The sequence below is a fragment of the Nicotiana tabacum genome, chromosome 10 (genome assembly GCF_000715075.1).
Source record: "Nicotiana tabacum cultivar K326 chromosome 10, ASM71507v2, whole genome shotgun sequence".
Classification (NCBI taxonomy): Eukaryota; Viridiplantae; Streptophyta; class Magnoliopsida; order Solanales; family Solanaceae; genus Nicotiana; species Nicotiana tabacum.
In genome coordinates, this window is record NC_134089.1 from 168,383,153 (window position 1) to 168,400,828 (window position 17,676).

Sequence of the window (17,676 nt, forward strand, 5' to 3'; positions counted from 1 at the left end):
ACAAAGCCGCCTCCTTTCGCCAACTCGTTGGATCGAGGTACGGAAAAATTCATTTTGGTTTACCCTCTGTTGTTGGTTTAAACAGGAACACGAGCACCGCACGGGGAAGTGAGCAAATAAGCATCCCAACTAGAAACAATGGAAGGAAAACTACTACCAAATAATTGAAACGCTGCCCACCTCAAATACCACAACTCCTGAAAGAGGATACCCCTCAAGTCGTACTCTCTCTCCATTACCCGAGTTTCGCCCCAATCGTGTTCTCGGAGAAGTTTTTAACGAGGCGACGAGGGGGATGTCCAGAAGTTCAAAGTATAATTCATCGCCCCGCCTGCCGATGACCTCTCTGGGCTGAACGATGAAGGGGCTAGATACATGGAAACTGCTCCAATATATATACGAAACGAACATGTATAGCATTCTCCAGTGAATGAAACAGAGCAACATTTTGTACTCTCTATCATAATATTCTCCAATGAAAGCAAGGTTAAGCAAATGGGGACTCACCAAGGAAACACACAAAAGCTAACTAGGACACACCCAGGAAATGCAGAGGTTAAGCAAAATTGGGACTCCCTCAGGGACACCCAATATTCTCCAGTAAAAACAAAACCGAGCACGCGAGGACTCACCCCGACGCACGCGTAAATAGTATGGCAACTTGTAAAAGTTCTCCAAAATCTACGACAATGAAACAATGGGTTAACATTTCGACCTTAACTCGAAATAACATCCCTACGGCCAAAGGCTCTCATCAAAAGAAGAATTCGACCTCGCTCGAATCATAATGGGTTAACATTTTGACCTTAACTCGAAATAATACCCCTACGACCAAAGGTCATCGCCAAAAGAAGAATTCGACCTCACTCGAATTACAACGGGTTAACATTTTGACCTTAACTCGAAATAACACCCCTATAGCCAAAGACCATCGCCAAAAGAAAAATTCAACCTCGCTCGAATTATAACGGGTTAACATTTTGACCTTAACTCGAAATAACACTCTTACGGCCAAAGGCCATTACCAAAAGAAGAATTCGACCTCGCTCGAATTACAACGGGTTAACATTTCGAATTTAACTCGAAATAACACCCCTACAGCCAAAGGCCATCGCCAAAAGAAGAATTCGACCTCGCTCGAATCACAATGGGTTAACATTTCGACCTTAACTCGAAATAACACCCCTACGGCCAAAGGCTATCGCCAAAAGAAGAATTCGACCACGCTCGAATTACAACGGGTTAACATTTTGACCTTAAATCGAAATAACACCCCTATGGACAAAGGCCATCGCCAAAAGAAGAATTCGATATCACTTGAATTACAGCGGGTTAACATTTCGACTTTAACTCGAAATAACACCCCTACGGCCAAGGGCCATCACCAAAAGAAGAATTCGACCTCTCTCAAATTATAACGGGTTAACATTTCGACTTAACTCAAAATAACACCCATATGGCAAAGGGCCATCGCTAAAAGAAGAATTCAACCTCGCTCGAATTACAACGGGTTAATATTTTGACCTTAACTCGAAATAACACCCCTACGGCCAAAGGCCATCGCCAAAATAAGAATTTGACCTTGCTCGAATTACAACGGGTTAACATTTTGACCTTAACTCGAAATAACACCCATACGACCAAAGGACATCGCCAAAAGAAGAATTCAACCTCGCTCGAATTACTACGGGTTAACATTTCGACCTTAACTCGAAATAATACCCCTACGGCCAAAGGCCATTGCCAAAAGAAGAATTCGACCTCGCTCGAATTACAACGGGTTAACATTTCGGCCTTAACTCGAAATAACACCCATACGGCCAAAGACCATCGTCAAAAAGAAAAAAGTTCGAACTCGCGCAAATAAAAGTCAGAAAGTGACCTCGCTCTAGACGGCGACGCCAAGTTCGAACCCGCTCGAATACATATGAAAAAATTGACTTCACCTAAATTGGCAAGTCAGAAGTGAATCCCACTCGAATGGCCAAGACGAAACTGACTTCGCCCAAAATGGCGAATCCGAATTCAACCTCGTTTGAATCAAGGGTGATTCCGCCTAAAGCGACAAATCAGATGTCAATCTCAACCGAATACGCGAGTTCAAAGCAACTTCATTCGAACTCACACGATGAGACCCTACTCGATCCGATCGAGGTCGGATTCCCAAATCGAAAAATCAGGGACTCACCACGCAAAGATCCGAAGGTCTACACCAAAAACAAAAGATTTAACAAGCAAGGGGAAGGAAAAGAAAATCAAAGGGTATACAAAAGCGAAACAACTTTCTTATTTATATATATGTGCGCAACAGCCGCACCTTACACAAGGCTAAAACGGGCAAAAAAAAAAGAGAAACAAAAATGAAGAACAAAAAAAACTTAGACTAAGGCAACAACTTTTCACTCGGCGTCATCACCGCCATTCCCCCCATCGTTATCTCTAAGAAATTCCTTCTCAACATCAGCATCCTCGCCGGCCTCCGGTGATCCCACACGAGCCTTTCGTGCCTTCGTCCGGGCTTCTTCATAAGCGGCCTCAGAAATATTGTCCGCCTCCCACAAACTCTTGTATATGTCACGTTGGGCCTCGGCATGAAACCAGAGCTCGTGCAAGTGGCGAGGAACAACAGTAAAGGCAAATTCAACTTAGGCCAATAATTGTACTTTTTCGGCCTTAAGTACGGCGACCCGATCTCCCAAGTTTGAAGCTTCCCGGTCAACTTCACCAATGCGCTCTTCAAGCCTCGCCTCCCTTAGCGTGGCCATTTCCCTCTCGGGTTCCTGCTCGGATTGAAAGACGCGGATAGTGTCCTCCAATGCCACCGCCCTTGATGAAGCCTACGCCCGATCACTCTCGGCGCTCTCCAACTCGGACTCTTTCCTCTCCAGCTCGGCTAATTTCCCCATCCACTCCGCACTCAAAGCCTCAACTCTGACAGTATTTTGATCTAGCTCGAACTGCAATGACAACTCCTTTGCCTAAAGATGCTCACACTCTACGGCGACCCTTTTTCCCAACTAGAGTTCCTCGTCCTTTACACGAAATAGCTCCTCAAGCTCACTGTTCCTGCGAATGGACTACATTAGCTCCTAATACTTTTTCTCCAGCTCCTCCCCAAGATATTAGTTACTGGCGCTCGCCCTGAGCCGCTCATGCATCTCGCGGCACTTGTTACAGTAACGCAGATAATTTTCCAACATAATCAGAAAAAATCTTTGCCCGAGTGTCGGCCCTGCGAGCACTTTCGATCTCTAGCATGTAAGACTGAAAGCAAAAAAGATAGAGACAAAAGAGTCGGTAAAGGCCAAGGCCGCCAAAGACAAAAGGAACACAAAAAAGAAACAAAGAGGAGAAACTTTCCCTCAGGCCCATAGCGGCCACTTCATGCATCAATTCAACGTCACTGTGTCCCGAAGAGTCTTACACTCTGCGGTAGAGAATAAAAGGTCAAACTGCGGTACCAAACTTTCCGTGTCCCACAGAAGGTTAAGCTCTGATGCAATATCAAGTATACGAGAGGGACCTCCCGCTCTTACCACAGTGCGAGCAAATCCCTCCTCGAACATCCTGACATCATCAGGATCGAGGTCGGAGTCAGATTCATAGTCGTCGACCACGACACCCTTTCCCCTCTCTACGGCCGAAGAAGAAGCTCGATTCGGTCCGGAAGACGAAGTCCTGCCCAAAGCAGCAACAGCGGCATCGGGACCCCAACTTCCCATCGCCGTAGCCTGTTGATGGATCACCACAGGCGAAGCCCATGCTGTCGAGTTGGCCACATCCACTTGGTTTGCCTCTTCGGCTGGGTTAGTATCACCGCCAATTTCAGACACTGTCAAGGGAATGTCGCCCCCGAAGGTATTGCGGCTGAAGGAGCCATTTTAGACTTCACACACCGCCTCTACGACGGACCCTCCCCATCATCAGTATGGGAAAATTCACCTATTGTGTGGGCAGTAGGAGCCGGAGTCTCAGCATGAGGAATAATTTCCATGCACATGGCCCCGCCCGTAAGAGTAGATCGAGCAGCTCTTGATGTAGGCCGGGCAGCAGACCTCGGCGTGGGCCATGAAGAAGGCGCCGGTTGACAGAAAACAAGTGGGGGAGCCCTCTCCCTTCGCACTCTCCCTGTTAAAGGAGAAAAAACAATCATATAAGCAACGAGATCAAATTACGAGACAAAAAACAAGAAAACTGCAACGGGCCGACTTACCAGTGAGAGCCTTACGCCCGTATATCTCATAGAAGTACGCCCATTAACGGACCCCCACCGTATGGGAAAGAATAACATTGACCCATTCATCGATATCATCAACGGGCGGGGGAGGCAATCTCTCAGTTGCGAACGCAAAAAACGAATTAACAACACCACCTAAAGAGAAACGGTTGGCCATCGCCTCGAGGAAAGTCATAGATCAAACAAAAGAAAACTTACGGGCGAAGTTCCACGTCTCGGGAAGCCCTGCTGGGTCCGCCATAAGATGCTCGGTCCGTACGAAGAAATAACTCTCCCAGAAATAACGATTAGCCTTATCGTCCATCTTTACCACCAAACTCTTTGTTCCTTGGTGACGCATGTGGATCATCGAGCCTTGAATAAGTTAGGGAGCAAAAATGTTAAGCATACGCCCCAAAGTAACCTCTTGACCGGCGAGCTCTGCGTACTTGAGCAGCATGAGGAAGAGTTTGTACACGTACGGTGAAATCTAAGTCGGGAACACCTCGTAGAAGCGGCAGAAGTCTATCAGGGAGGGGAGAGGAAGCCTATACCCAACAACAAAAGGGTGCGCGTAGAATGCGCAGTACCCTGGGCGATACAGTTGCACAGTGTCCGTTCCCGTCGTTGGTATCATTTCAACATGATTCGGAATCCCCCACTTGGTCTTGAGCGCCGCAATCACCGCTTCATTTATGGTAGATGATGCAGGTTCTGGCTCTTCTCCAGTGGGGTTGTTAAAATCATTCTATAATTTCCCCGGACGGGGCAGTATTTCAGCCATTGTTGGAACCCCCTCATCTTCAGCCGTCTCCGCTCTTTCTCCGAGAATAGATGCGTCATTTTCCGGCACCGGAGCTTCGACGGATTTGTCAGTGTGAGAAGAAGTACCAACCATTTGTCTCGATTAATCAGAATAAATGAGTAAGAGAAAGGGAGAGAAAGAAGATGGTGGCGTCAATTTCTGATTGACAGGAGAATGAACTGAGAAATTTGAAGTATTGAAGAAGGTAAAGGCTTGTAAAACTCCTTTGATAAGTCGAAAAGTGTGACAATAAAGTGGTATTTTCTCTCTATTTATAGGAACATAAATGTCCTGAGCGGGAAACCCAAGAGCCACAAATCAAAACTGATAGGGCACAAGAAATGATACAATTTCTGGGAAACGTGCACCATAATGACAGTGGCTATTCATGATGCATCAAATCGATACAACGGTTCGACTCCGAACAGACGTAACAGTTTAATTGGTATCATTGAAGTGTCACGCCATCACCTTGACCTGAAGGCCTCGCTCAAGGCATAAACATTCAGATTTCTCTCAACCTTCGAATCGACAGAATCCGCAAGTTGAGCTCGCCAAGAGGCAACCTCGACGGACGGAAGGACTAACTGTATGGGTCAAAATCTGACCGTAGTGGTTGTCCCTAAGAGGAACGATAAGGGGTCAACCAAACTGTAATCATGCCCGGGGACGAGATAACAAAGAGCACCTCGACCATCGTCGGGGTCAAATCGTCGAAATTATATATCATAGAACAAGCACTGTGTTCAATGAACGACGAAAGGTACAATCATAAGAAAGTACGCTGATCAAAGACCATTGGATAAAAGAGAAATTACTAATATATATGTGTGTGTGTGGGAAGCTGAGTCCAGTTAGGGAGGGGGGGGATTCTGGCTAGCCATGAGGAAGGAATTAACAAGGGAAATCTCTCTCTCATCAATAGCTCCTTCTCTTCCCCTCCCTTGCTTCCATGATTGTGGTGCAAGTCTGTCTTATATGTAAGCTTATTACTCGCATCTAATGTATGGTCATTATATCAAGAAATATTATACATTCATATTTTTGTTCGATTTTCGTATTTTATATATTCAGATCTAGATTTAATTATGTTTGGCTAAGATTTACCCTCTATTTCTCTAGTGATTAGTTCGACAAAAGAGTTTTATACTTTTTTTGGTCAAACATATACATGTATATGTATTTAGAGAATAGTGATATATTAGGAAAAACAAATAAAAATAGACACTATATACAAAAGCATATTTTAGTTGAATTCAAAATGCACCCTACCTTCAAATTCTGGGTCTGATTGCGGCAATGATTGTTGGTATACTACATTATTTTGTCGAAGAACGTGGACATAATACTCCACTATGTCACTATAAATAAACATGTCCATTTTGAAACAAAACACATAGGTTTTTGCTCTTGCTACTTGTAATAATAGAATTGTACGCACGATACAATCTCCTTTAAATTCGGCCAAATACATAGATGGTCCCCTAAACTTGTCGTAATTTTTCACTTGGACACCTTATCTAAAGACTTCACCTATTGAATACTTCAACCAAGTTAAAAGTGTTTCAATTAAACACAGAATTGACAATATCCCACAATATAAAGGGCGTGACCCTTACACGCCAAAAGCAGCAGATTATTAAATCAACGTGGAAAATAACTTTTCAAAAATAACTAATATTTTTCTTGCCTCCCGCCCACCTCCCCCACCCCCAAACAACAGTCGTCTTCTTGGTTTCATCGGCACCACCACAATTCACGACCATCCTTCATCGTTTCAGTTTGTCTTCTTCATTTTACCCCCACGATAACCACCACCATCTCCATCCATCCTCTTCATCACAACCAATACAACCACCACCATATGTCCTCTACTATTTCCGGCGACACACCATATTTTCATGGACCACACTATTATTGTGACTTAGTTGTCCCGATCGAAATAAAGTCCTCAATATTGGTTTCCAAAAATCAAACTGTACCATTTGTTTGAGCTAATTTCTGAGCAGTTCCCAAAACCAATTTTGTATCCCAAAAAAATGATTTTGAAATTGCCGAAACATTTCTCAATTTGTCATATCCATCTAAGAAATGCTCATTGGCTACCAAAAGATGATGAAAAAGTTATCCTAGAAGTCCACGGTGAATGCACTTTTGCACGGATTAAAGCAAAAGAAGAAATCCAGAGCCATTTACAATATTTTTTTTTGTAATTTTTAATGAACTTCTTATGGTTTAAGTTTCCTGGGAACCTTACTCATGAAGTTTATACTTCAATCATGAAATTGAGAAATATAATTAAACAAAAAAACAAGAGACTTTCAGTGAGTATCACTCCTGCAAGCTAGTAACAGGCCCTTTTGGATGGTGTATATCAATTTGCTGACAAATGCATCTATAAAACGTTGTTGCAGAGGTTTTTGGAAGATGAGATAATCTTTTAAGAATCTAATTAATACTATAAAATGTTTTTCCCTTTTTTGTATGTTGACACGTGTCTTTTAGACATATCAGTTATTAATACGGAGCATATTCACGCTCATCGAGAATGTGTAACGCACGCGCTGTGCCATTTCAGCAGAATGTGTTTAATTGGCACACTTTCAACTATGCTTAAGTGTTCAATAGGTAAAGCCTTTAGATAAGGTGTCTAAGTGGAAAACTGGGACAAGTTTAGGGGGCCATCTATGTATTTGTCCTTTAAATTCTCTTCAGAAAATGAAAAAAATAATTGAAGTAAGAAGATGTTTTTTCTTATTTAATCTTTTTAATTTTGAATATTTTTTTTAACTTTTTTCAACTTTAAATACCCATAGAGAGGAAAAGTCGACGACTGTCTCACCATCTTGTTCTGAGTCTTTTCTTTTTACTTCCCTCCTTTTTCAGTTTCTCTTGGTTGGTGAGATCAAACTTACATAAGTTGCCTCTCATTTCATCGAAGGTTTCTTTCAGTAGAGTGTAGACCCAGCTAAATCCCAAGATTTGCATAAAAAAGACGAACTTTAACAACAACAGGAAATACCCAATTTCTCAGAAAAGAGTTTTACACAGTTTAGTTCAAGGATTCACTGCAAATGAAGAAAGGAATTTTACCCCCTAATCTCAAGCTTTCTCTTCCTCCTCCTGATGAAGCTATTCTCTCTAAATTCCTGTACCACTCTCTCTTTCTCTCTCTCTTTCTCTCTCTCTCTCTCAATATATGTGTATGTGTGTGTATTTGTTCTTTGTTTGCATTTGTTAATTGGTGAGGACTTTTGGGTGTAGGACTGAATCAGGGACTTTTAAAGATGGGGATCTTCTTGTGAATAGAGATGGAGTTCGAATTGTCTCTCAGAATGAAGTTGAAACTGTATGCTTTCTCAAGGACTGGTTTTAAAGATTTGAAATTTTACCTTGTAAACTATTTATTAGTTTGCTTTCTCATTGCACGTGGAATTGAAACTGTTGACAATCTTTCAATATTATTACTATTATTAGAATCTCATCTTAAACCAGGCCGATTATATTATCGCAACAAATTTAGGCTTATAAGTCCACGGATTTCAAATCCTACTTTAGGGCCAGTAAGTGGGCCAGGCCCGGTCCTAAACGGGCCTAAGTGGGCTGGTCCTAAGTGGTCCCGGGCCTAACTAGGCCCAACGGATAATTTTTTTTTTTTTTTAATTTTATAGAAATTAGAAAAAAAAGATGGTAATAAATATGTAATAATACAATTTACCTTATCAACAAATAAATAAATAAATATGTAAGGCAATGCGTAATAATTTTGATGAGACACGAGGCGGCGTCAACGAGAGACTGGAAATTTGGAGACATGCCCTTGAGTCTAAGGGTTTCAAGTTGAGCAGGACAAAGACGGAATACCTCGAGTGCAAATTTGGGGTCGAGCCGACGGAAGCGGGAGTGGACGTGAGGCTTGACTCTCAAGTCATTCCCAAGAGGGGTAGTTTCAAGTACCTTGGATCAGTTATTCAGGGGATCGGGGAGATCGACGAGGATGTCACACACCGTATAGGGGTGGGCTGGATGAAGTGGAGGTTAGCATTGGGAGTCCTATGTGAGAAGAAAGTGCCACCGTTACTAAAAGGTAAGTTTTATAGAGCAGTGGTTAGACCTGCCATACTGTACGGGACGGAGTGTTGGCCGGTTAAGAACTCACACATCCAGAAGATGAAATTAGCAGAGATGAGGATGCTGAGGTGGATGTGCGAGCACACTAGGATGGATATGATTAGGAATGAAGATATTCGAGAGAAGGTAGGCGTGGCCCCCATGGAGGACAAGATGTGGGAAGCAAGACTCAGATAATTTAGGCACATTCAGAGGAGGAGCACTGATGCACCGGTGAGGAGGTGTGAGCGACTGGCTGTGGTGGGTACGAGGAGAGGTAGAGGGCGACCTAAGAAGTATTGGGGCGAGGTGATCAGACATGAAATGACGCGACTTAGGATTACTGAGGATATGGCCATTGACAAGGAATTGTGGAGGTCGAGCATTAAGGTTGTAGGTTAGGGGGAAGTTGCGAATATTTCTACGGTGCACCAGAGTGAGACTAGCCAGTTAGGATTTAGTTTTAGGATGCTAGTGGTTATCTAGTGATGTAGGGCTTTATCTGCTAGTTATTATTGTACTTTGCATTTATTTCGTATTTCTTATATTGATGTTATTTTATTATGATTCTATTGATGGTACTAATATAACGTCTCTTGTTGCCTTCTTGAGCCGAGGGTCTCTTGGAAACAGCCTCTCTGCCCCTCGGGGTAGGGGTAAGGTCTGCATACATATTACCCTCCCCAGACCCCACTTGTGGGATTACACTGGGTCGTTGTTGTTGTTGTTGACAATATCTTTCTTAGTCTTCCTCCCCCTATGGAATGAGCACAACAAGGTGCTAATACCACCATTGAGAAGAAAAAGAAACTTATCAAGATGTGCCAAAACACAAGTTACATATTAATTTACATGGTATCTCTTACAAACTTCATAAATCCATTAAGGTCCGGAGGAATTTCCATTGGTGGTGGCGGAAAAAAAGTTTGTTCGTCACCGCTTCAGGGCGAAGCAGCATCCTCCGCAAGTTCAGCTAGCATTTCTTCGTAAGCTTCATCTACCTCTGGTTGTGATTCAACAAGTCCAAACTTTCTTCTTTCCGAACGGATCCAATCTCTTAAAAGTACTGATTTTTCCAAGCTCTCCCTCATAGATGCTTTATAATCACCAAGTTGAAGTCTTGCTTGACTGAAAGCGCTCTCCAATGCCACTGTTGAAGCTTGAATAGTTAAAATGTCTCGAGCCATCCTTGAAAAAATCGGAAAGCGTTTTTCTTTGTCCTTCCACCATTCCAAAATATTAAAGGAGCCGTCGGGATTCACTACTCAATTCCCTGTGACAACTAAATTTCAAGCTCATTTAGTTGTGAAAAATCACTAGTACTAGAACCTTGAGAACCCCTGAACCCGGCCCAAGCACTAAGTGCTCTTACTCCCGCAGTTCTTTTAGATGATTGAAAATCAGAAGAAGAAAGAGTTGGAACATTTGTCTAGCCTGATCTAATGCAACTTGATAAGCATTATAAATAGTTTGAGCATTTATTTTAATTGATGCTATTACTTCCGAAAGTTTAGACAACTCCTCTTCTTCAAGTGCTAAACCATTATAAACAGTTTCATACCAAAATTGAGGACCTCCTAATTTCATAGTAGGATTTAACAAGACAACAACACCATAAATAGGGGGAATAGGGAAAAAATATTTTTTAAACTTTTTTCTCATAGGATCAATAGCTTGTTCATAAATTTCCCCACCCTCTAAAAAATAAGCAAACAAATTTGCAAGTTCTGCAATATAAACTAAACAGTTAGAAATAGTCGGATAATATTACCCCGAAAATTCATTTGTAGCAATATGAAATTTTTTTTAAAAATCTACAAGCATTTTAACATTAACCCATTCCGCATTTGTAAGGTGCTCATCATTAGCACTTGAATGAGCATTAAACGTTGAGTTTATGGGGTTTCTAATTCATATGCAACAACTAAGCTTTCACACATGTAATTCCATCTAATTGGACAAGGTTTATGAACCTTTCTTTCTCTTAGGCCAAATTCATCGCATCTTTTAAAATATTCTCCAAGTCTACTTCTACAGTTTGAATAAAAAGCCCAGTTAAGAGCCATTTTAACCTTTTCAATTTCAACATTTAAAATTATCATACCATCACCCACAATTAAATGGTAAATATGACAAATACATCTAACATGAAAAATGTTACTAAATGCAGGACTTAATGTAGTGGTAAGCAAAACTACTTCATTTGTGTTACTAGTAGCATTATCCATTGAAACTGACATGATTTTATCAATAATGCAAAAATATCTACAAATATCCGTAACTGTGCCAGCAATAAATTGCCCTGTGTGACGTGAATTAATTATTCTATAAGTAATAATGCGCTTTTGCATTATCCACTCCTCATCAATCCAATGACTGGTAACAGTAAGGTAATCATAGTCATTACCACTTCTACCGATATGAGTTGTAATAGCAACATAACAATTTATATGAGTAAATAAATAGCGCAACTATTGTTCTTATTCATTTTTATATTTATAAATATCGCTCTTTATGGTTGTGCGAGGAAAACCTTTATAAGTAGGATTTCAAAATTTTCTAATATAATGCAAAAAGTGAGGGTTAGAAGGAAAACTATAGGGTAAGCACATAACAGTAACCATTTTGGCCAATTCTTCCCGATCTTTTTTTGGATCATAATATGAAATACCACCGCTAATAGTGTTAGTTCCTGGTTGAAATTGATTAGACGCGGTGCTAGGGTCAACCTGACTAGGAGTAGGTAAACTTGACCTCTCGGCCAAGGCTTTCATACGAAGATATTTGGCTTTATCTTGAGGGTGTATCAATATGTGTCTTTTCAAAGTCCCCCTGACCGTCAAAATATTTAAAAGCTAACTCTTTGCCACAAGTTTACACTTAGCCTTATTTTGTGAAATTAGTTGAGTAAAAAAAGGCCAAACAATAGATGTTTCTGTCCGTTTGGGACGTTGTCTAGAAAAAGTAGGGGTAGTAATAGGAGGGTCAGACGGGGCTTCATTTAGATTATCATTAGTTGGGTTAACTTCAGGAGCAGGACTAGTGGGTGTATCGTCATCCGGTTGCGTTTCATCAAAATCTATTTCTTCATCATCATTTTCATCAATAGTTGAATTACCATAAATAGCATTCATATATTCATGGTTTAATTGTTCACCGGCTCCAACATTATGCAAATATTGACTCTCAGTAAATTGTAATAAAGTATTATCACTATCAAGAATAACAACATGTGTAGGACGAGTATGGGGTTTGGATCGGGGAGCCCGGGGAAGTGGAAGAGGAATAGATTGGCCACTGAATTCACCACTCTTGGATTTACCCTTATTTTTACTAAACATTTTTTTAACGAAAAATCCATCTTAATTAATCAAACAATACAAAGTAAATAAAACAAACAAAACTATACTATTAAAACTTAAGAGTTGGAACGAGTTTGCCGAATTGACGAACAACTTGTTGAAAATTAATTATCGTTGAAGACTTGAAAACTTCAATTCACCAACTTCACAATTTTTCACAAATTGCAACAATAAAGTAAGCAATTATAGAAGAAAATTAGAGAGAGATTGATGATTTGGTGAGAAAAATGAAAGAGTGAGTGGGTTTTTATATTTGAAAATAGGGAAAAAGTGTAATTATAAATAATTTGGGGTTAAAACAAAGTTGGGGGGTTAAATGGCTATTTTGGCAGCCCAAACGGCTACTTTTTAAATGCCCTAATGGGCAGATTTTTTTTATTTTAATTTGGAGCCATTGGGCCCGTTTAGGACCGGTTAGGACCGCTTGAACCGGCCCACTTTCCAGCCGGTCCCGGTCTCGCGGGCCTCATGCACAAGACCGGGCCACTTCCCAGCCCACCTCCCCCCGTCCCAGTCTTATACGGTCCTGGACCCAGAGCCCATGTGGGCCGTGGTCTTGGACCGGTCCCGGTCCTGGACCGGCCCACTTGCCGGGCCTATCCTACTTGGAGCCTTATTTTATTCTCATCTTGGGATTGGTATGCAGGAGGGGAGCCTTGGCAGTTAAAGTTGCTGCCATGTGACCAGGAGGGCACGGGTTCGAGCCATGAAACAACCTCTTGTAGAAATATGCAGGGTAAAGTTGCGTACAATAGACCCTTGTGCTCAGGTCCTTCCCCAGACCCCACCCATAACGGGAGCTTAGCGCATCAGGCTGCCCTTTTTCTTCGGATTGGTCTGCAAATTTATTTACTGGTCCTTTATGTTTTAGATCTCTCTTCCAGATACATTTTGCTCCATTGCAATCATGGTAGGATATTTATTATTACATTTGCAACTTTGTTCAGTCTTCAGTTATACAGCCATCAGACAATCAGTTATGTTTAGCTGATTTTGAAGCGATTAAGGTTATTGGGAAGGGAAATGGTGGTCTAGTGCGGCTAGTTCAACATAAATGGACAGGCCAATTCTTCGCTCTCAAGGTATATGTACTCTTCAGTCTTCACCGTCTACTGCTTCCTTTTTTTTTTCCCGTTGTGAGGAACTGTTTTTACACACTAGTTGTCACAATTCAGGTTATTCAAATGAATATTGAAGAGTCTGTTCGCAAGCTTATTGCTCAGGAGCTGAGAATTAATCAGTCATCCCAATGTCCTTATGTTGTTATATGCTATCAATCATTCTTTGATAATGGAGCTATCTCCATAATCTTGGAGTATATGGATGGCGGCTCCCTAGCAGACTTTATGAAAAAAGTCAAAACGATTCCTGAACCATATTTTGCTGCCATCTGTAAGCAGGTAAAAAGTTAAATAATTGGATCTCAGCGAGAAGAAACTCCGACATGCTAAGTCGACCTTGTTTTATCGTGCAATTAGGTGCTCAAAGGCTTGTGTTATCTTCATCACGAGAAGCACATCATTCATAGAGACTTGAAACCTTCGAATTTGCTAATCAATCACAGAGGTGATGTCAAGATCACTGACTTTGGTGTGAGTGCAGTACTGGCAAGCACATCCGGACACGCCAATACCTTTGTTGGCACGTACAATTATATGTCTGTGAGTATCTTGCAGCCTGATAGTTAATAAAAAGTGAGTACAATATATTAGACTCCTAGGTAAATGTCATTCATAAATAACCTCAAAGAAACTGTTTTCTTTGCATATTTTGCTGCAATTATGTACAATCTTTCGGTATACCTGCAAGTTGCTGATATACTGCTATGTACTACAGCCAGAGAGAATTTCAGGAGGATCCTATGGGTATAGAAGCGATATTTGGAGCTTGGGTTTAGTTTTTCTAGAGTGTGCAACAGGTCAATTCCCGTATTCACCACCCCAGGGAGAGGAAGGATGGGTTAATGTTTATGAGCTTATGGAAACAATTGTTGACCAACCAGCTCCTTGTGCTCCTTCTGACCAATTTTCTCCTCAGTTCTGCTCATTCATATCTGCATGGTAAGTGTTAGAGTAACTTCCTGCCCTCTCTTTGTGTCAATGCATTAGTGTAGGCATAATACATGTATCTCTATATATGGTTCGTAACATTCTTGTGTATATAGAATATACATCTCAGCCATATTACTCAGGTTGGTAATAATGCACATTGTATAAGGCCAACTGCATAACTGCCCAAACACAAACCATAACTGTAAAATTCGTACGAGCTCCTCTATTGCAGGTAGCCCAAGTGCTGCCAGTGGCACTTTCTTGGTAGCCATGTCTGCACCAACCAAAGCACCACCTGCTGCCACTCATGCCAACCTCCTAGTCACACATCCTCCCTCAGCCAATACAACCGCTCACTATGTTCCCCCTTTACTAGTCGTCTCTGTAGCAATCGCCTTTAGTGTGCTCAAATACCAGTGCACCAGTCCATGCTTCCAACCTATACATCACTCACTGAGCAACAAGCACTACTTTTTTCAGGACTTCAGTGCACCAAATTTTTTTGCCCAATCCTCTCTCTTGTCTCACCTTTCTCAAAGCTTCATATGATAAGATTTTACTATAAATTACTTTTCTTTCACTCCCTTTTAAACCATCTTATCCTCCCTTTTTATCTCTACTGAGTATTCATATTCTTTATGAAAGAATTCTTCGACCTCCTCTTGTTCCAAGTCGTGAATAAGCATGCTAGAACTTATATATCGCATGACCCCTTGAATATCTCTTTTCAAGTAATCGGCTACCTGAATATTCTCTCATTAACTAGTCAATACTTTTGTGGAAATGATTTCTCCATGATTACCTCCTGCATCATACATCGAAATATATTTTTAAGAGCCATTTCCCACCTTTTACTTAGAAAAAAAGGAGCCATTTCCCTTCTTGTATTCAACACATCTGGCGGATCTCTTGCTCTTTGATAATCCCCTTTGACAAGCTGACTCCATAAGAAACTAACTCTTTTCACAAGCTTACTCTATAAGGAAAATCGCAGATTTTGTGCAAACTGGACCTATAATCATGTCAACGGGGAGTTTTTGGAATTTGTAATATGGAAGATGGGATTGGGGGATAGGTGAAGGAAGTGGATCAAGTTCTGCATTTCTGGGGGACATCCTTCCTTTTCTTTGTGTTAATACACTTGTTAAGGCATGCTACATCTATTTCAATGTACAGCTTGTAATATTCGTGTGTATAAATAATATACATCTCAGCCATACTACTCAATATGGCAAAATATTGCAAAGTACTATAGTTTCAGATCTAACTATTTTTGAATCTCAATATGCTTCTCATTGATGTTGAGCTGGCTGTATGGTAATGCGATACCTGGAGTTCCTGTGCACATTTCTCTGTGTATGTTTGTTAAATTTTGCTTATCTTATGGGGTTTCGAAAATTTCTTATGGAGTAACATTAACATATGTCAGTGTCCAGAAGGATCCAAAGGACAGACTGTCAGCAAACGAACTCATGGTATTGATATTACCTTTCATTTTTGTCGAAGTTATTATTGATCAATTACACGTGGTGACTGTATGTAATTCTATGAAATGCAGAGGCATCCTTTCATCACTATGTACAATGACCAGGATGTTGATCTGAGGTCTTACTTCGCAGCTGCTGGACCTCCACTGGCAACACTTTGAGCTATAATTAGTATGTATACATACATCTTTGTCTGTTTATATTTTGACCCCATGCCTTTACTCCTTTTATAGCTTTTACAGAAGACATTATTTAAGATACTATTTCCTGGTATGTCTCTTGTTGCTGTCTTGAGCCGAGGGTTTCCTGGAAACAGCCTCCCTGCCCCTCGGGGTAGGGGTAAGGTCTACATACATATTACCCTCCCCAGACCCCACTTGTGGGATCATACTGGGTTGTTGTTGTTGTTGTTGTTGTTGTTGTTGTTCCTGGTATGTCTATGGTAGTATGTCGAAGGAGGACCAAGGAGCAGATTGTTCTTCTCTTTTTCCATTTTTTACTATCTTGACTCGTACAGTTTCAGGTTTCTGTGATTTGGTGTGTGCCTTTTTTTTTTTGGTCTGGAGGGCCCTAGAATATGTTGATCCGTTTCCTCTCTCTAGCAGTCGCCCAGCTCTCATGCTAATCCTTTCCCTCGTATATGTCAGTTCTCTTATTTATCTACCCACATTATGTAGAGTGAAAGTTGAAGGAATAACAAGTCGGCCTTTTTCATCTTTCAAAATCATGCCATTGATTGTGCCGGGTAGTTTTGAATTGAGCTGACATATTATCTATCTTCTCATTTGCTTGAGAACTTTGAGATCATCTCATTTAGTTCAACTAAGTGTGCGTCGTCTAATCATTATTAGGTATTCATCAATACTTTAGCAAATCTTTCTTTGGTAACTTCATTAATCTATAATTTATACTTTCCACGTGAATATATAGCATATAGCAATTAGGGACTATATAGTTATAACTTATAAGCTTCGTAATGTACGTGCAGTTATTTTATTTCCCCTAACTTTTGTTGCCAGGTAAAAAGAGGAAGTTTTAATGTATTATTCCTATTTTCTACAGTGGAACAATATGTGAATTGTATATCATCTGTGGCCTATTCTGTTGTGCCATTCCTGAAATCTCATCAACTTCTCATTCTCGCAGATTTTGTACCTTGTATTGCAATTCGCAAGTGGTTGCCTGCATCCACAATCGTGGCGAAGTAGTTTAACGAGTGCTCCAAAAATGTAAAAGACAACCTCCAGATATCCTGTCAAATTGCTGGCTTTGTAATTACAACAGGAACTACAACTCCAGATATGCTATAACAGGAAGTTCTTTTTTGACAGTTTTCGCGACACCAAGTTGTGGTATATGATTTTATACCTGTTTGGAGCATAATTTTTCATCAATGTTAAGTTGGAAGTAGAAAATGCACTGGGTTCTCATTTTTTACTTTGGAATCAACTGAGTCATTGCTTGTAATAGTATGGTGGTGAACTTTTCTAGGAATATTACATAGCATTGATGTTTTGTATATCCTGCCCCGGGTTAATTTATGTTCAAACACAGTTTCGACTTTCAAATACTCTTTTTCAGCTTCAAGTTCAAGTACTCCTTTTCTCAGCTTAACCAAATATTGTCCTTAACCAAATATCGTGGC

General features: G+C 40.9%; 1 protein-coding gene across 1 annotated transcript; it reads left to right on the top strand.

Annotated features, from left to right (window-relative positions):
• The first annotated feature begins 7,814 nt into the window (after positions 1–7,814).
• LOC107809282 (mitogen-activated protein kinase kinase SIPKK-like) lies at positions 7,815–17,599 on the top strand. The gene is made up of 9 exons (XM_016633886.2): positions 7,815–8,172; positions 8,286–8,370; positions 13,441–13,575; positions 13,669–13,893; positions 13,972–14,154; positions 14,330–14,553; positions 15,974–16,019; positions 16,103–16,202; positions 17,178–17,599. The coding sequence occupies exons 1-8, from the start codon at positions 8,096–8,098 to the stop codon at positions 16,190–16,192; spliced, it is 1,065 nt and encodes a 354-aa protein (XP_016489372.1). The 5' UTR covers positions 7,815–8,095; the 3' UTR covers positions 16,193–16,202; positions 17,178–17,599.
• The last annotated feature ends 77 nt before the right edge of the window (positions 17,600–17,676 follow it).